Here is a 20,998-nt window from a genome sequence, read left to right as displayed (position 1 = left end):
GCCTCGACCAAGGCCAGGGCTTTCTCGGCCCTGGCCCCTACTTGGTGGAATGAGCTCCCATGTGAGATCAGGGCCCTGCAGGATTTAGTACAGTTCTGCAGGGCCTGCAAGACAGAGCTCTTCCATTGGGCTTTTGGTTGTGGCAGTGGACATCCCTCCCTTTTCCTGGCCAACCCCCCACCAGTAGCCTGGTTCTAATTCGACATCAGGGCACCACTGCTATATTCAAATTAATGACTGACATCTGGACAAGTTACTTTACATGGTATTTTATGATTTTATGTTGTTTTAATCTGTTATTAAATTATTGTTTAACGATACTGATGTAAACTGCCCTGAGCCCATTCGCGGGGGGGGGGTTGTTATATAAATCAAATAAATATAAATAAATACATAATTTTCTTTCTTTCTTTCTTTCTTTCTTTCTTTCTTTCTTTCTTTCTTTCTTTCTTTCTTTCTTTCTTTCTTTCTCAAATTTCTACCCCACCTTCCCAGCCAAGGCCAGCTCAGGGCGGCTTACATAAAATTAGATAAGTAAATTACATTAAAACAGAAATTACAATTAAAACAATTCTAAAATCATATAATACATCTGATGTAGTAAACTGCTAATTTGATGATGGTGACCTTTATTCAATGCTCCTAGATCTTCCTTTTGGTTGTCCTTCAGGTGGTTGGCCCAGGCATTTGATGGACATTCTAGGGGGGCAGGGCTCTTTATCTTTCCACTGTTAGTTGTTGATGGTGATTGACGATGGTGGCGGTGGCTCCCAAAAGCCTGGTGGAAGAGCTCTGTTTTACAGGTCCTGTGGAACAGTAAGAGGTCCTGCAGGGTCTGATCTCTTCTGGGAGTTTGTTCCACCAGAACAGAGCTGCCACTGAGAATGCCCTGGCTGTAGACAGCCTGGCCTCCTTGAGGCCCAGGAGGGCCAGTCGGTTCTGAGCCCTCAATTGCAGTGCTCTCTGGGGAGCACGCGAGGAAAGGCCGTCCCTCAGGTATGTAGGCCCCTGACCATAAAGGGCTTTAAAAGCTAAAAACAGAACCTTGAAATGAATCTGGTATGCTATCGGCAACCAGTGCAATGCCTTTAGCACAGGCTGGATGTGCTCCCATATAGAGAGTCCCATCAAAAGCCTGGCCACATCATTTCTACCAGCTGCAGCTTCTGGATTTGAGACAAGGGCAGCCCCATCTAGAGGGGATCACAGTAGTCCAATCTCAAGGTGACCATGGCATGGATCACTGTTGCCAAGTCGTTGCGTTCGAGGAAGGGAACCAATAGCCTGATCTGCCGAAGATGGCAGAAGGCTGATTTGGCAGTGGCTGCTACCTGGGCCTCCTCCATAGTTAAGGAGGCATTCAGGAGCACTCCCTAACTCCTAACCTCTAGTGCTTGCACTAGTGGTGCCCCATCAAAGGTCGGGAGTGGGATCCCTCCCCTCGGACCACCCCGACTCAGGCACAGGACTTCTGTCTTCATCAGATTAAGTTTCAGTCGGCTCAGCCTAAGCCAACCAGACACAACTTGTAATGCCTAGTCCAGATCTTCCGGTTTGGAGTCAGACTGGCTGCCCCAACAGCAGATAGAGCTGGGTGTCATCTGCATACTGGTGACATCCCAGCCCATGCTTCCGGGAAATCTGGGCAAGGGGGCACATGTAGATATTAAAGAGTATCAGGAACAGCACTGCCCCTTGATGCACTCCATAGTCCAGTGGGTGCCTTTGGGATAGCAGTTCCCCCAGTGCCACCCTTTGTCCCCAACCTTGGAGAAAGGAGCCATTGCAAGGCTAGCCCCTGAATTCCAGTGTTGGTAAGGCAGTGGGTCAGTAGCTGATGGTCTACCATGTCGAACACTGTTGACAGGTCCAACAACAACAGCACCACCATCCTGCCTCGATCCAGCAACACAAGCACAAGTAACTTGAGTTGAAATAAATGAGCTTGCAGCAGTACCTGTTATATGTATAGATATAAGGACATAACAGCATAAATGAGAATGAGCAATGCTAGCATAAGTAAACCAATCACTTTAATTAATACTTCTGAGGTTGCTCAAATAAAAACATTACCAGCAAATTAAAATGAAGCTAGCTGCCTGTCCTAGAATTTAATATCTGTTCAGGCCTTCATTTCTTACATGGTGCTCATGTAGATTTTTTTGTCACTGAAAAGTCAGGGACAAAGGTTTAGAACCATTCTCCTGACATCTAGTTTTCTATGTTCAGGGACTTTTTTTTTGAAAGTAGGAATATCCAGTCCTGTGAGCAGTCTGAAATGGTATAGCCCAGGCCCCAGACACAGACTGGCCATAGGATTTGTGGGCTCCAAGTAGTGGATGGTGATCTTCTGGGATTACAACTGATCTCCAGACAACAGAGATCAGTTCACCTGGAGAAAATGGCTGCTTTGGAGGATGGTGGACTCTCTGGCATTAGACCCCATTGAAGTCTCTCCCCTCCCCAAACCCCACCTCCTTCAGGCTCTTCTCCCAGATCTCCAGGTATTTCCCAACCCAAAGCTGGCAGCCATAATTGGCCACATTAAGGTTTAGTTTTAAAAGCTGCATGGAAATAAATTAGCCAAGTTCACATAACAGACATTAAAATTTAATCTTAATCTTTTGAGCAAAAAAGAAGTTGTTTAATGGCTCAGCAAAGAAAATGATTTGGAAAATATCTTTAGCATCTCAGTACAGGATATGAATCATGAGGACATAATCATTTATATTTATAAGGATAGGAATGTCATCATTTTCATTAGAAGGTCAGATAAAGCACACACATTCTCTCTTCTAGTTTTAATATAATGTCTTATGTACCATCATAGTAACAATTTGCATAAGCAAGATCAATTATTCAGAATTAATAGAATATAATTATAATTTTAAAATATCATGTACTCACCATGCATCAACAAAGTGGGCTTTCGCCAATGAAAACTTATTTGTACCACAATAAATTTAGTAGCTGAAAGAGTCTTTGCTGCAGCATGACTAAAAAGGCATCCTCTCTGGAATTCAGTTTTATGAGTGTCCACTCAATAACACCGATTAGAATCAATACAATACACATAACTACACACTGAAAGACTAGGGGGAAATCTGCTCTTGTATCACTCCTGGCTACAGGCTTAGAGTGTGTTTTAAGTGATAACTTATCTGTGTTGAACAATTTTGAGCATGTTCCTTTAGTGCTAAAGATACCAAAGAAGGACAAGAAGAAAAAAAACATGCCTTGGAAGGCACCAGATTATATTTATTTTGTAAGGTTTAATGAAATAAGGGGATGGGGACATCTAATGTTTGCCTAATGAGGTAGCACTGCACAGCCTTATGGTAGCTGAATTAACAAATCGAATCTTAGAAGGTACTGAGCTATTTCCATCTAAAATGATAGAAAATGAAAGCCTGGAAAGGATTATAGCATTTGACTCTGTAGGCAAATGCTGATATAGTTGCAATGTTTTACAGCTATCTTCGACAACCATTTTTTAAATCTAATCTGAACTGTCATATTGTATCTTGTGATTTACATAGCATTCTCACAACAGTTTATGGTGGAAAGGTTGGTTTCCTGGAGAGAGTGTTGGATCTGAACTTGCATGCACTAGGTTTCAACCCTAGGTTTCTTCTATGCACTTACTAAGTAGCCCTCCACAAGCCATTCAATCTCACAGCTTTGGTTACCTATCTATAAAATGGGAATGTAAGTTATGGTAGTGACACAGTTAAAATGATAATGCTTATTGTCTTTGATCTAGATAAGTGTAAGCAGAATGTTTCTAACTTAATGGATCTTCACTGCTTCCTCCTCAAGCTGCAACCTTCTGTACATCTCAAAACTAAATCATTCCCAAGGACTGTGGAACCCATAAGAATGGCAAAGGAAGTGTTGTGTTTCTGATCGAGAGGACGCTGTAGTTGAAAGGAGGAACTGATTAAATTCAGTCTCCAATCTTACACAACATAAATTGTTCTCACAAGGGTGGGGGGAGAGGGGCAATTTGTTCTTTTCTAAAGGAGATCCTCTGTATTGTTGATACCTGTAACAATACTTTTAAAATAATGGTACTCATACCATGATGCCTTAAAAGGTACTCAAGGGATTTCTATGAGAAATTGACAATATGCAATCTTCCACTAAAATCTTCCCAAAGACTGGAAGGTAACCAATGTAACTCCAATTTTTTAAAAAGGCTCCAGGGGAGATCTGGGAAATTACAGGCCCGTCACTATAATGTCGATACTGGTTAAGTTGGTGGAATCCATTATTAAAGATAGAATTAATAGGTACATTGATGAACAAATTCTATTGAGGAAGAATTAGCATGGACTCTGTAAGGGAAGATCTTGTCTCACTAACCTTTTAGAGTTTTTTGAGGGGGTGAACAAACATGTGAACAAGGGTGACCCAGTAGATGTTGTTTCCAAAAGCTTTTGATAAAGTTTCTCATCAGAGGCTCTTAAGTAAACTCAACAGTCATGGGATAAGAGGACAAGTCCTCTTGTGGATTAAAAACTGGTTAATTAACAGGAAACAGAGAGTGAGTATAAATGGGCAGTTTTCACAGCGGAAGCAGTGGGATACCACAGGGCTCAGTACTAGGTTCGGTACGTTTTTACTTGTTCATTAATGATTTGGAGTTGGGAGTAAGCAGAGAAGTGACTAAATTTGTGGATGACACCAAGTTGTTCAAGACGGTGAGAACCTGGGAGGACTGTGATGTGCTCCAGAGGCTCTCTCAAGGCTGGGCAAGTAGGCATCAAGATGGCAAATGAGCAAGTGCAAAGGAATGCACATTGGAACCAAAATTCCTAATGTAAATCAGCCAGTATCATAATGCCTCTGTATAAATCTATGGTGGAGCCTCATTTGTATTACTGTGTACACTTCTGGTCACTGCACCTCAAAAAAGTGCATCTAAAATGATTAAGGGGGTGGAACACTTTCCCTATGAAGAAAGGTTAGAGAGGTTAGACAGGCCTTCCTGTCTTCTGCCGTCCTTTGAAGTTTGCTCAATTTCATGTTGGTTGCATCTAACCATCTCATCCTTTGCCATCCCCGTCTTCTTTTACCTTCAATCTTTAGCTTGGAGAAATGACTGAGGGGTGACAAGTATAGACAGCTTCAAGAGAGGACTGTATAAACATATGAAGCAGAGGTCCGTCAGTGGCTATTAGCCACAAGGTATAGATGGAACACTTGGTCTGGGGCAGTGATTCTTGGTGCTTGGGAGCAACAGTGGGATGGCCTCTAGAGTTCTGGCCCCACTGGTTGACCTCCTGATGGCACCTGTGTTTTGGCCACTGTGTGACACAGAGTTTTGGACTGGATGGGCCATTGGCCTGATCCAACATGGCTTCTCTTATGTTCTTATGTTCAAAAATAGTTTGCCCATAACTATACTTTAATTTCTATATGTTTTAATCTCAATTTATATTGCAATAACATACTCCTGGCTACAGGCTTAGAGTGTGTTTTAAGTGATAACTTATCTGTGTTGAACAATTTTGAGCATGTTCCTTTAGTGCTAAAGATACCAAAGAAGGACAAGAAGAAAAAAAACATGCCTTGGAAGGCACCAGATTATATTTATTTTGTAAGGTTTAATGAAATAAGGGGATGGGGACATCTAATGTTTGCCTAATGAGGTAGCACTGCACAGCCTTATGGTAGCTGAATTAACAAATTGAATCTTAGAAGGTACTGAGCTATTTCCATCTAAAATGATAGAAAATGAAAGCCTGGAAAGGATTATAGCATTTGACTCTGTAGGCAAATGCTGATATAGTTGCAATGTTTTACAGCTATCTTCGACAACCATTTTTTAAATCTAATCTGAACTGTCATATTGTATCTTGTGATTTACATAGCATTCTCACAACAGTTTATGGTGGAAAGGTTGGTTTCCTGGAGAGAGTGTTGGATCTGAACTTGCATGCACTAGGTTTCAACCCTAGGTTTCTTCTATGCACTTACTAAGTAGCCCTCCACAAGCCATTCAATCTCACAGCTTTGGTTACCTATCTATAAAATGGGAATGTAAGTTATGGTAGTGACACAGTTAAAATGATAATGCTTATTGTCTTTGATCTAGATAAGTGTAAGCAGAATGTTTCTAACTTAATGGATCTTCACTGCTTCCTCCTCAAGCTGCAACCTTCTGTACATCTCAAAACTAAATCATTCCCAAGGACTGTGGAACCCATAAGAATGGCAAAGGAAGTGTTGTGTTTCTGATCGAGCGGACGCTGTAGTTGAAAGGAGGAACTGATTAAATTCAGTCTCCAATCTTACACAACATAAATTGTTCTCACAAGGGTGGGGGGAGAGGGGCAATTTGTTCTTTTCTAAAGGAGATCCTCTGTATTGTTGATACCTGTAACAATACTTTTAAAATAATGGTACTCATACCATGATGCCTTAAAAGGTACTCAAGGGATTTCTATGAGAAATTGACAATATGCAATCTTCCACTAAAATCTTCCCAAAGACTGGAAGGTAACCAATGTAACTCCAATTTTTTAAAAAGGCTCCAGGGGAGATCTGGGAAATTACAGGCCCGTCACTATAATGTCGATACTGGTTAAGTTGGTGGAATCCATTATTAAAGATAGAATTAATAGGTACATTGATGAACAAATTCTATTGAGGAAGAATTAGCATGGACTCTGTAAGGGAAGATCTTGTCTCACTAACCTTTTAGAGTTTTTTGAGGGGGTGAACAAACATGTGAACAAGGGTGACCCAGTAGATGTTGTTTCCAAAAGCTTTTGATAAAGTTTCTCATCAGAGGCTCTTAAGTAAACTCAACAGTCATGGGATAAGAGGACAAGTCCTCTTGTGGATTAAAAACTGGTTAATTAACAGGAAACAGAGAGTGAGTATAAATGGGCAGTTTTCACAGCGGAAGCAGTGGGATACCACAGGGCTCAGTACTAGGTTCGGTACGTTTTTACTTGTTCATTAATGATTTGGAGTTGGGAGTAAGCAGAGAAGTGACTAAATTTGTGGATGACACCAAGTTGTTCAAGACGGTGAGAACCTGGGAGGACTGTGATGTGCTCCAGAGGCTCTCTCAAGGCTGGGCAAGTAGGCATCAAGATGGCAAATGAGCAAGTGCAAAGGAATGCACATTGGAACCAAAATTCCTAATGTAAATCAGCCAGTATCATAATGCCTCTGTATAAATCTATGGTGGAGCCTCATTTGTATTACTGTGTACACTTCTGGTCACTGCACCTCAAAAAAGTGCATCTAAAATGATTAAGGGGGTGGAACACTTTCCCTATGAAGAAAGGTTAGAGAGGTTAGACAGGCCTTCCTGTCTTCTGCCGTCCTTTGAAGTTTGCTCAATTTCATGTTGGTTGCATCTAACCATCTCATCCTTTGCCATCCCCGTCTTCTTTTACCTTCAATCTTTAGCTTGGAGAAATGACTGAGGGGTGACAAGTATAGACAGCTTCAAGAGAGGACTGTATAAACATATGAAGCAGAGGTCCGTCAGTGGCTATTAGCCACAAGGTATAGATGGAACACTTGGTCTGGGGCAGTGATTCTTGGTGCTTGGGAGCAACAGTGGGATGGCCTCTAGAGTTCTGGCCCCACTGGTTGACCTCCTGATGGCACCTGTGTTTTGGCCACTGTGTGACACAGAGTTTTGGACTGGATGGGCCATTGGCCTGATCCAACATGGCTTCTCTTATGTTCTTATGTTCAAAAATAGTTTGCCCATAACTATACTTTAATTTCTATATGTTTTAATCTCAATTTATATAGCAATAACATTATTATTATTATTATTATTATTATGCATAAATCTATATGTAGGTTTCAAATGTGAGAACATATTATAAAATACATTTTATATGAATTGAACAACTAACATGCTGTAAATGATTCTCTACACAAAACATTCTATTGTTGATGAAAGCAGTCTAACCATCCACAAGTATGTATTATTATTATTATTATTATTATGCATAAACTCATATGTAGGTTTCAAATGTGAGAACATATTATAAAATACATTTTATATGAATTGAACAACTAACATGCTGTAAATGATTCTCTACACAAAACATTCTATTGTTGATGAAAGCAGTCTAACCATCCACAAGTATGAGCTTATAGAAACATGCAAGAAATGTTAAAGCATCCAGGAATAAGAGTCATATACACAAAAAAATAAAGATGCAAAAAATAAAGTTTACACTTTACACATTATAAATCCAGTATAAAAAATGAATGATGATGTTTTGTGCCCTTTGATAAAGTGCAGTTCATCACAGCTCAATTATTTCCAGAAATGCAATTAACTATATTTGATAGTAGACAACATTTTTCAATGTAATTTCAGCCATTTGCCAAGTGCCTCTGCCCTCAAATCTAATTATTGCTGTCAATACAGAATAATACTGGTTGCTGTTTTTCATATTGGGAAGGCTAAAATGCATCATTTGTAAGTATGTGTTCAACCTGTGATTCTGAATGAAAATCGAGTGAAGTTGCTGTGAACTCTTTGACATCCTAAAGCCCTGCTCAAATTTCTTTCCTGTTTGTAACTGGACACTGTCAGTATTCTCCATTTTCTGTCTTGAACTGTAGTATAATATTAATGTGTAGCATTCAACACTATTAGTTAGCTTCAGGTTCAACCCATCCAGTGTAGCTCAAAAAGATAAGGGCAAAAATGTCCTTAGATGCTGAATGTCCTTCACCACATGTCTATGCAGCAGCAGCAGTCAACTACTGGTGGTAAATCAAGTTACAAGCTAAAGTATCAATAATTCTGCTTTTATAACTGCACTGGGAATTGCAGTAATTACAACTTGTTCAGTCTGCTGTCTTTGAACCTGACAAAAATTAAGGATAGTTCACACCAAACATTCTGTTCTCTGTGCAAGTAGTCCAACTGTCCACGAGTATGCGTTTAAATGAACAAGCACAGCACACTAACTAGCTGATCAGCACAAAGAAATTTCAGTGGTATATCTTCTAGCTCCCACAGAAAATGGCTGCTTCTGAAGGTGGAGTCTGTGGTGAAGTCTGCTGATGTCCCACCTCTCTCTAAACCCCTCCCCCCGACTCCCCCCCCCCCCCCCCCCCCAGGAATTCCCCAACTCAGAGCTGGCAAGCCCATTGAGAACCGAAGTGCTATACTTATACCACTTGTATTCTTGTTTTATTCAATCTATCATACTAGTTAAGTTACATTTCTAATGCTCCCTTCTCCCAGTCTTAAACTATAAAATGGTATGGAGACCACTCCTTTCATGGCATGGCTCAGACAGAATGACAAACCATGGTTTGTTGCTTTGTGAATAATCCTGGGGGAATCCACAGGCTCCCTTTCTTCTACTCTTGGTTTTCCTCAACCCCTCACACATGGATCAATAATTAGACTTTTACTTTCATGACAAGTCACAGTGTATGGTGATTTACTTTATTCAACCTGGGATTTTAATCCACAGTTTCATCAGTATGAACCATGCAACAGTGGGAGGGCTTCTAGTGTCCTGGCCCCACTGCTGGACCTCCTGATGGCACCTGGTATATTTGGCCACTGTGTGACAGAGTGTTGGACTAGATGGGCCATTGGGCTGATCCAATGTTGGTTTCTCTTATGTTCTTATGCCTATGCCTTTTACAATACAATTTACATTTTGGAGATGGCTCAGTGTTCATATTCCTATTTGGATTTAAAACTACTATGTGCTTTAAAATCTATGAGCTACTACTATTAAAGTTTTAAAAATAAAACATTCAACATTGTACACTATTTATGTTGCATATATCTTAAAAGACATGTAATGATTTCAGTTCATTTGGGATTGTAACTGAAATACTCAGGATTTATGCTTACAATAATTTGGGGGAATTTAGCCAGGTAAATTTTTAAAATACAGCTACATTTGTTTAACCAGCCCACCAAATATATCATGTTATTTTGATGAACCTGTGAATAAAGGGCTAGGTGAAATTCATGCTTTACAATTTAAATCATTTATTTATTTTAGTATTAATAACATTACACGTAACATGTAATCTAATGTCTCATGTTTCAACATTTGAAGCCTTATGTAAGGTGAGCAAGCAGAGAAAGAAGGTATTATTCTCCATTAATTTAGTGATTTGAAGTAAACCCATTGAAGGACATTGTGTGGGTGCCCCTTCCATTTATCAATTGTAAGGTGCTACCAATAGTGTATTGTCTGGGAAGAGAACAGCACAATTCCAGGTGGCATACATATCTGCCAATTTCTCTTGTGTTGATACTATGTTTGTTTAGTCCCCCTACCCCTGCATTTGTTCTTTCAAAGTAAGGATTTCTCATCAAACAAGGAAATAACACTAATTTAAAGAGGTATCTGCTGTTTAGTTACAGATTATTTTATAAATAGCTATAACTCTGTTCACCAACTACTGCCCTGAACCAGGAAAACTGCACTTGCAACAGAGTAGTTCCGTCATATGTGTGTTGTGAATCCAGGTTTTAAAGCCCTGTTTTGAACTGTAAACTGTCTTCTGATCCATTCATGACAGTGATTGTTTTCCTATGTTCCTGTTCACTTATGTACACATACTGCTTATTTTTCTCTCTTTGTATTGTCTTGCAGTGGGCACCATGCCAGATCTTTCCATTTCCCCTGACTCACATGACTTCAGATTGTTCCCAGTTGCAGAGGCTCTCTTCTCTCAGACACTGAGCAGATATACTAATAGCTTACTCGCTCTGCATTCAATTTAAGTTAAATTAGCAGAGACCAGCAAGAAAGAGTGTTCATTTCTGAATGTAAAACTTAGGCACACTAGTGACAGGAGTTAAAAATTATTATGTTCAGAGTAATATTTCGAAAAGAAAAAAATTTGACATGGGTTGTCATTAACTATAAAAACAGGAGTCCCCTCCTGTTTGGAAAACCATTGCTGTCCTCAACCAAAAGCCTGGCAGAACATCTCTGCCTTACAGGCCCTGTGGAATTACATTAAGTCCCACAGGGCCCTGGTGGTATTTGGTAGAGAGTTCCACCAGGCTGAAGCCGGGACCGAGAAAGCCCTGGCTTTGGTTGAAGACAACTGGATATCTTTGGGGCCAGGGATCACCAGTAAGTTGTTTTCAGTGGAGTGTAATGCTCTCCTGGGGACACACCAGAGGAGGTGATCACAAAGATATGTGGGTCCCAGACTGCTCAAGGCCTTAAAGGTCAATACCAAAACCTTGAACCTGACTTAGTACTCCACTGGGAGCCAGCATAGCTGGCACAGCACAGGTTGTATATGTGTCATCCATGGCATTCCCGTCAGGACTTGCACCACCACATTCTGGATGAGTTGGAGTTTTCAGGTCAGTCTCAAGGGCAGGCCAGCACAGAGTGAGTTACAGTAGTCTAGCCTGGAGGTGACTATCGCATGGATTACTGTGGCTAGGTCAAGGCACGACAGGAAAGCGGCTAATTGCTGTGCTTAGAGTAGGTGGAGAAACACCAGCCTGGCTATATTCGTGACCAGGGCCTCCATAGTTAAGGAGGCATTCAGGACCATGCCCAAACTCTTGATGGACTGTGCCGGTGTTAATGGGGTCCTATCAAGAGTGGGAAGTCTGCACCCCAATCCTGAGGGGGGGGCAGCCATAGAACCTCCATCTTTGTTGGATTCAGTCTCAGCTTACTCTTTTTTAACTATCAAACCATGGCCTCCAAGCTCATGGCCGAATTTTGTGGGGCAGTATCTGGGTGGCCATCCAATACCAGGTATCACTGGGTGTTGTCAGCATACTGATGCTACCAGACCACAGGCTCAAAGCATTGGTTCAGAGAAATCTGAAGGCTCAGGTAATGAAATATGGAGCCACGTGTCATCCGCATATTGATGACATCCTATCCCAAAGTTCCAGACAATCTCATTCACCATCCTCATATAAATATTGAAAAGCATGGGTGACAAAAGGAATCCATTCAGTATTTTACAAGGCAGACCTCAACCCATTGACTCTGCTCTTTTGGCAGAAATTCTTTGGGTCTTGTTAAACAAAAAAAAAAGAGAGACCAAAACCAATTTGGAGCTACTCCTCTAACACCAACTCCATATTCCAACCAATGAATAAGGGGGGAGTTGCCAGCTGTATCAAACACCACTGCCAGATCTAACCATACCAACAGGGATGATTGCATCCTATCTACTTTTAAAAGATCATAATCTGCTATACAACCAAAACCATCTCAGTTCCAAACCCAGACCTGAAACAAGATTGAAATGGACCAATGTGTCATCCAGGAATCCTGGAGCTGGGGTGGCCTTCCCCCAAAACAGCAAATTGCAGACTGGCCTGTAATTGGCTACTTCATCTTTAGCCAACGAATGTTGTTAGTGTTGAGATCTAATAACTGCTTCCTTCAAAGGTCTAGGGAAAACCCCTTAGTCAATGAGGCATTAACAATTGTAAATGTTAATGTTCCAATACCTTCTCCTGGCAAGATTTTAAAAGCCAGGATGGGCATAGTTCCAGAGCACAGATGGCAGTTCTCACTCCTCAGCATCCATCAGCAAAACCAGTCTGAATCTGTCAACAGAAAAAAGACATGCAGTTGCATCTGAACCCTCAGCTTGGCTCCCAAGTAGGAATGGATGAGTGAGATTTTATCAGCAAAGAACCTTGCAAAACCATCACAGATAATGATTTCTTACATGATCAATAGCTAGGTCAGGCCTAGGTGTTTTCAAGTCATGAACCACTTTGCACAGCTGAGCTGGGTAAGATTTAGCTGACTCAATGGTGGTAGAGAAAAACACTTTGCCACCATAGCTGCCACCTCATAAGCCTACAAATGGGCTTTATACAGTACTCTGATTCATCCCAAGTCTTCTGTCAGCAGTATTCTAGTTATCTCCCAGTCTACTTAATATCCCACAATTCCCTTGTAAACCATGAAGTGAGGCTACCAGAGTGTGGAAGAGGATGTCAAGGAACAACCTCGTCTATGGCCCCAGGCTGGCCATCAATCAATGTAGCTAAAAGAATCTCCAAAGAATCATTGGGTAAGATTTCAAAATGCCCCCAGAGCCACCTAGAATCCAATAGGATCCATCAGTCTCTGAGGATGGACAATCCTAAAAGGTCCACCAGCTTTGCATCTCCAAGCACTGAGTAGATCACCAGCAAGCTGCTTGGTACAGAAAAGAAGGTCTAGTTTTTCTACGAGTTTGGCCCATCACAACCTCAGACAGTCCTATGGTTTTCATGGTGGCCACAAAGTCCTGAGCTTGGGCCTAACAAGGCAGCCATTGCAGGTATATTGAAATTTCCAGGAACAATCATCCTTGGAATCCTCAGTATCAAATCCACCTCTAGCAGTTCAGTTGACCTAATAAGCTAGCTGGATCATAAACCAAGATGATCCCTAATCCATCCCTGGTACCCAATGCAAGCTACATACAATCAAAGCTGGCCTCTCTCAGCACCAGGAATCTACTGACAGAGAAAAGAACTACAATTTTCTTCCCCATCCTGCAGTTCAAGGTTGATGAAGGACTTTAACCCCATCTTAGACCAATTGTGCCAGACTTACAATATTGGATTCATCCAACCAAGTTTCAGTCAAGTAGGCCAAATACACATGTTTTTCATACAAAAGACCAGATATTACAGAGATGTTATTTTTCAGAGACCTGGTATTGCACAACATCAATGACAAAATGGAACCACATAAGAGAATCTCTGCACCACACTCCCCCGATGGGAAAGCAATTGGACATTGAATGATACCATCAATACGTGTTGTTTCTTGCATATCACTAAAATATTAAAACATATTGATGCTGTAATCTAGTTTACTTGTTTAGGCATGGCAATAACAACAAAGTAATATTTACTTCTACTGAATTGCTTTGAAAGATATCCACTTCCTATACATGCTTTAGGCCATCCATTTGAGGAGGAAAGGCAGTATGGTATAGCACAGTTTCATCAGATCTAAGCTAAGCAGGGTCAGCACTTGGATGGTATACGACCAAGGAAGACTATGCAAAGAAAGGCAATAGAAAACCACCTCTGTTACTCATTTACATTGAAAGCCCCTTGCTTGGTTTTCCATAAGTCAGTTATAACTTGACAGCACCAGTTTGGTGTAGTGGTTAAGCGCACAGACTCTAATCTGGGAGAACCAGGTTTGATTCCCCACTCCTCCACTTACAGCTGCTGGATGACCTTGGGCAAGCCATAGTTCTGTCAGAGCTGTTCTTGAAAGAGCAGTTTCTGTTTTCTGTGCTGGAGGCCATGTTGACCTGACTCGTCCCATCTTCACACAATTTGTACTGTAGCCCTCCCACCCCCTTCCTCCTGCCCCAGTTTCTCCCCAAATTCCCGAGGCTGTGGCCAATCGCTGCCATGGCTGGAGAGAATGTGATGGGGAACGGAGGAGGAGGACCGCAATGAAATGCGGCTTAGCTGCCAAACTAATCCTCTGCCCCCCTTGTTCCATTAACAACCCACCCCACTCCTGTTCCTGTCAGCCTCCCCCCGCCTGGCTTCCATAACCACCCTTTAAAAATCATGCCGGGAAACTCCCCACACACACACACCATGCAAATGCTGTGCTGTGTGGTCCGCGTCCCTTTCATTGCCACGAAAGTTCGATATAACGACACCATATTTTTGAAAAAAAGAAAAAAAGAGGGGTGGGCTACTGGGCGTGGAGAAAGGGTGGAGGAGGGAAGGTGGGAGGGCAACATTCACTTTGAGGCAAAAGGAAAATCCGGGAATTCGAGGATCGCTCTGATGCGGGGCGAATAGGTGCAAACTCCGGGGCAAAACCAGGCTCCGAATCAAATCGTGTGAAACTGACAAGATGCACTGGAGATAACAAAGGGTTGACCGCGGGCCAAAGGCTCGTGAGAAATCACCCAAATATTCTCACTGGTCTTCCTACCACAGACCATTTATTTAGAGAATTTTAATGATATTTCTCTGAAACCTGACTCAAACTGTTTTACAATGATAATAAAAACAATATACAATTAAAAACATAAAAAACCAAAAACTTACAAGCAGATCTAATGGCAAAAACACCGGTGCTGAATATGCATGACTGATTTAATGAACCATTAGAGCCATCACTAATACAACAACTAAGCCAGGAACCAAACAACAACTGAGCCCGCTGCCTGGGTGCTGGTAGGTCATCACCCCCCCATGCAAAAAATGTGGCCGTAGTTAGGTATAAAGTTGTATGTGAACCGCTCAGAGACCCTTCGGGGTCAGAGCAGTATATCACCAAGTTGTAGTCATACTCATAAAACCTTTACAAAATTACAGTACTTTTCTGTAAATGCAAAGCAATAAACCAATGTAGCAACACTAGATGAAAATTAGTGATGTGGCTAAAGCAATACAGTATGAAGTAATGCAGCTTATATTGCATGTTCACAGTCAGAAGACTAATTTCTCTCACTTTAACTTGAACACAATGACACTGAATGCCATACAGTTTAATATTTGCTAAGCCTATACAGATAAATAATCAAATGTGCCTCAACTGTTAAGCATCCTTCATACCTAAGGCATACTTCAAAGGGTATGGTTTGCATTCCCAGGTACCTGCAGCCATATGTTCATAAAACATTTAAAAAAATAAAATTCTGTCATTCTAATCAAATATTGTATTATCACAGAAAACACTGCCTGCATATCTTGTACTGCACATCATTAGCATTATTCTGGCTATATTTTGTTTGGAAGAAGTCAGATGAAGTTTTCAAATGGATGGGCTATTAACTTTTCCATGCTCAAAAAAACCTATTACTTCATGAGGAAACATGATTTTATTCACGGTAGTTCACCTTTGGGGAAATGAAATTTTTACCTTGACTCTCAAAAAGTCAGTAGTTCTGCATTAGGATTTTCTTCCCAGCCAGCATGTGTTTCTTGAGATTCCTCTGAAGCAAAATGTATACCACCCTCTCTTGTATTATTATTATATTATGTAAAGTGCCTCAGATAAAACATGTTCTTTTGTTAACTACTAAAACTCTGAAAATATGTGATTTTTTTTCTAGAGTAGTACCTCAAGTATTTGGAATGGCTCTTATTTGAAAATCAAAACAACTTCAAAGAGTTACACAATATTCCAAGCATTGCTTTTTGACAGAGATGCTATTTTGAAGAAAGCATCCACTGCAAAATATATTTTTTTAATATTATTGGAGTTGAAAAATAATTCGTTTTAGAAATGGATTTAGAGCATGAATACTAGGCTGTGCAGAGACATCAGTTTTTCACTTAATATAACCCAACATAGGCCCCAGTCACACGGGCCGGATATCGCGGGGGGGAGGTGTGGCTAATTGCCCTGGAGGAAACTAATGTGCAGCTGCCCGAGCACACGTCCTGGTTGAGGTCCTGTGGTTCGGGGGAAATGCCGATCAGACGGGTATCCTGCAGCAGGGCACAGAAGCCGTGCTGCGCTATCACTCTTTGTGCGCATGCGCTATTGGGCGCTGTTGCGCAACTTGCGGAGACGAACAGTGGTGGGCGCCGGATGCCACGTAAGTCCATCGGGAACACGATCAGATGCCCGCCCTTGGCCCGCGGTTTCAGGAAACTAGTACCTCATAGGTACTAGTTTTTAACTCCGCACTTTCAGCGGGGAGCCACGGGTTCACAACGGGAGCACTGCGCTTCTCAGATGTTGGGGTGAGATCGTGCCTGGAAAATCTGAGGGACTCCCGTGCCTCTCCCGCGGCAACTTCGTCGTGTGACCGGGGCCATAGAGTAGCAAATATGATAGAACTGGAGAAATCACCAGAACTGAATTAACAACAAAACTAACAGTGCAGTTCTAAACTTTGTCTCAGAAACAGGTCTCACTGAGTTCATTGGGGCTTACTCCCTAGTGAGTGCAGCTTTACAGTGCAATCATAAACAGAGTCACACCTTCCTAAGCCCATTTACTTCAATGGATTTAGAAGGATGTAGTTATGCTTAGGATGGTACTGTTAAACATCTAAGGGAGTAGTCATCACCTTCTAAATCCATTCAGAATAAAAGTGATCCTTCTCACCTACACATATATCACATCCATTTCCTTTATCCCTGGCCAGATTATGCTGTCAGAAAATGCAGCCTGTGTACAATATATGTTTAATCGAAAGAAATGATCTGGCTCTTTAAAAGATTGTTTTACTACATATTTTCTTATGTGTGTATTTTGGGGAGGAAAGGTTAAATTGCTCAAAAGAATAGACAAGGCTTTTGATATTTAGAGCTGTCCACAGTGCTGAAAAGGAAAGCCTGCACGCTGTGGAGAGTTGATAGTTTTCATCTTTCCACTATGAAAACTGAGCTTTTATGTATATCTATATAAACATACTTTATCTGAGCTCCACCAGGATTCCATAGCCCATCCTCAACAATTAACTGTATTGTTAAGGTCTTCAACTAAGATAATTAAGTTTGGATAGATTTAGAACTGATGGGGGCTTACATACCACCTTGAAAGCCTTTGTTAGAACTAAAAATGTCACAGAAGTATTTCAACTTTCTATCAGTAAGATCGTTGAGGAGCATGATACTAGGAAACTTAATGGACGGTTCCATGCAGGACATTCTGGCAACTGAAGTTACTTTCATTGTTTGTTAACAAACTAAAACAAATAATAACTGGTAAGATGACAATGCAACATTACTTCCTTTAAAACTAAACCAATGTACAGCAACTCAATTAGAGAAGTCATTTCCTACTGTTATCCCTTACGTTAATTAAACCTTTTCTCAGAGTACACAGCTAATCTAGATAATCTAGATAAAATTATAAGTAGAATCACATAAGCCACTTTGTCTTAAAATACGATTGTCAAAGAACCATCATGTCATCAGTTCAGAGTAGAATTTGCATTATTGCACATATTAGATTTCCCCCTATAGACTTATTATTTTAATATCAAAGGAAAGAGATGAAAACTTTTTCAAATTTAGTAAAACTAGTTGTTTTATTGAAGATCACTGTAAATGGATCTTAGAAATAGTTACACAACTGTAATTACAAGTTAACTTTTATTACATAAAATGTGCTTTACAGATCAACAAGCAAGTGTAAAGCTAATTTCTCCAAAATCTTATTGGGTTGAAACACTATAATAAATTCTACTGCAGTGAATTAAGTGGAAGAAACCAAGTAGCCATAGGCAATGCTCATTATCATAACATATTACCCTATCCAATGCACATTTACTCTGAAGTAAGTTCCACTATGTTCAGTGAGGTTTGTTACCAGGTATGTATGCATGTGATAGTGGTAATGGATTCTTTTTCATTTCATATACCACATCATTATTCCTAAATAACACTGTTCTATACAATTGGTATAAATTAAAATTCTGTTTAAAGGAATCTAGACTATATTATTCAGATGTGCTCTGTCATCTAAGTTCATTTGGTAGTAAAACTTTGCTTATCTCCTTTTGTGACAAATAATCTTTAACAGAAGGCTTTATTTAGAGCATTGAAATTATGTGATATCATTGTAATTTTTAAAATATTGCTGATTTACTGAAAAATGGTGTTTAAAAAGGTATTTGGTAAATTCATTATAAATTTCAAGTAAAAAAAGATACAAATAAGTAAAATTCTTTATAAATCATATTTTTAAAATCATGGTTTTGCATAAGTATTCCTACTGGAATTGCATTTTTAAAAAACACAACATGTACGTTCAAATCTCCCCACCAAAAAAAGCCTTTTAAAATGTCTTTTTATGTAAATACAGTGTCTGTCCAGGGTATTCTACAGGTTAGGTCAATCAGCTCTATGACCTTGAACTAAAACCCACACATACTTCCTAGAGATGAACTCCTGAATGAAAGACAGAAAAATTTTGAAACACCATAAGAAGAAAATAAAGCTTCCTATATGATAATGCCAGCCCATTGCATATGATGATATTTCCCTCCATTAATATATTACATGAAAAAATTGTGAAAAAAATCTTAAATATATTTATTATTGTCTTCATTACAGGATTTCTTTTTTTTTTAATCATAGCTTTATATAGGAGTAGAAGGTACCCTTCAAATTCCATGGTTCCATGACTGCAATTCTATGCACACTTGCCTTGAAATAAGTCCCACTGAAATCAGTGGGACTTAATTCCAAGTAAATATGCATTCAAAGGGGGGAATATATACCATCAGTTCTGAAGGTCTATTTCCTCACAAGTGTATGTGTTGAGAAGCCACATTATATATATATATTCCAATTCAGAAAATATCTCTGAATTAGAGTATAATTCTTCACCTAAAGTCAAGAATGAATGTATTTAGTCAAAAGCAATGCTAAATCATTCACTCTTGAACCAAAGGTGTTCCTAGCTGACTGTTACAAATATTCTCATTGGTCATTCTTGGAGGACTACAAATGTTCTAGACAATGATTGACCAAATTCAAACCTGTATTTTCTTGGAGTTCTTTTAAAAACTTTTTTTTTAATTATCAGGTCTGTATTTGCATGTCAGACATTTAGCAAAGCATAACCAAAGTGACTGATGCCATTACAGTTAATCATGTGATCCCGTGAGAGCATATGGATTAGCATAGCATGCAGTTATTGGAGAAGGACAGGTATTATAGCCCCTTCTCATTTGCATTAACAAATTGCCTTTACAGCAAGCAAAGCATAACTAGTACATGCAGACTACTGTTTCCAGGCATCAGAAACAACAATACAGGACATAAGCAATTATGTTGTTATATATTCAGTAAGAATGCATCAGCGCAGTCTGCTTAATTTCACAGAAACGTCCTTGAAAGACAGGTAGCAAGAAGCCTCAGATTCTAAAGTGGAACGTACCTGAATTTCTCTTGCGTGGTATACAATAATCAGACCAAGCAGAATGATTGTAGAGAGGCTAATAAGGCATTTTAGGGCTAATGAATACAGCGATTCCTGCAACAGAAAAATAGATACTTTTTACATTGATCTTTAGTCCTTCATCCCAGGCATCTCAGAGGGGAATACAGGCTATCTGTTGCAAGAAAAAATGCCAGTGGTCTAAAAACAAACAAGCCAAAGCCAAAGTGTAAACTCATTGAAGCAAATGAACTCAGTGCTAGAACAGGTGAACGCTTAAGGGCCCACCAAAGCAATGGGGAGTGAGTCAGCCTACAAAGTTACTTGCCAGCCTAGTAAAACAGCATGGTTTTTGGTTTTTTTAAATTATACAGGTCTAAAGGGCTTGTTGTGAAGGACAAAAATCCTCAGTACAAGGTATTTAAACAGTTGACTTTTAAAATGGTTTTTCCAAATTATTATCCCATCCTCCTCTGTCCTTTTCAGCCTGTATAACAAAGAGGCAAGGCTCCGCATACAGCTGAGGCTTGAAGCTGTAGGTGCCCACATGCCAGATACTTTGACATTGGAAGTGTCTGCAGAGCATCTTAGTGCCGGAGAGAGTATTCATTCGGGAAAACCTTACTAGGTTAGCCTTGACTGGCTGTACAAGTGGGCAAATTTTTGTACTACCATAGCACAGAATAAGGGATGAAAGGGCAGTCTGGCACATCTGCGGACAAAGCAAGCAAGGCTGCAATCCACCGGTGGCACGCAAGAGTCAGTAGGTGAGAATCGAAGCCATCGGCACCAACCAACTGGAGGAGCCCCACCGGCTCCAGTGGGAGCCTGGTAAGCAAGCCTGTTCCCGTGGATCCAGCGGAGCAATGGAAATCTGTGACACTCTAGTCTACGAGGCTCACTTTTGAAATTATGGTGTTTCGGGCCGGAGCCGTCTTTGGCTGCACTTACTTGGAATGAAAAGGCTACGGAAACAACGGGGACGTTCTTCGGAGGGAAGGATCAGGCTTTCAAAGGAGAATTGCACAGAAAGTTGCCTGCCTGGGATGCAGACGAAGGAGAAAGGGAGAAAAGCGTAGATGAAGGGGAAAGGGGAAAGAAGGCAGGGGGGGAAAGCGGAAAGGACAAGTGACTGGGGGGGGGCGACTTCCAGC

At 40.5% G+C, this 20,998-nt stretch overlaps 1 protein-coding gene across 1 annotated transcript in view; it reads right to left on the bottom strand.

The window, feature by feature from the left end:
* The window catches only part of LOC107115580 (small conductance calcium-activated potassium channel protein 2-like), a 121,601-nt gene that overhangs the window by 99,410 nt on the left and 1,193 nt on the right, over positions 1-20,998 (bottom strand). Inside the window, exon 2 of the mRNA XM_015417321.1 lies at positions 19,845-19,940. Coding sequence (XP_015272807.1) covers positions 19,845-19,940 — 96 coding nt within the window. The remainder of the gene's footprint in view (positions 1-19,844; positions 19,941-20,998) is intronic.

This window comes from Gekko japonicus, unplaced genomic scaffold (genome assembly GCF_001447785.1).
Source record: "Gekko japonicus isolate JY-2015 unplaced genomic scaffold, Gekko_japonicus_V1.1 scaffold2034, whole genome shotgun sequence".
In the NCBI taxonomy this organism is placed as follows: domain Eukaryota; kingdom Metazoa; phylum Chordata; class Lepidosauria; order Squamata; family Gekkonidae; genus Gekko; species Gekko japonicus.
The sequence above is the reverse complement of the archived record's forward strand: the minus strand, read 5'-3'. Positions and strand labels throughout refer to the sequence as shown.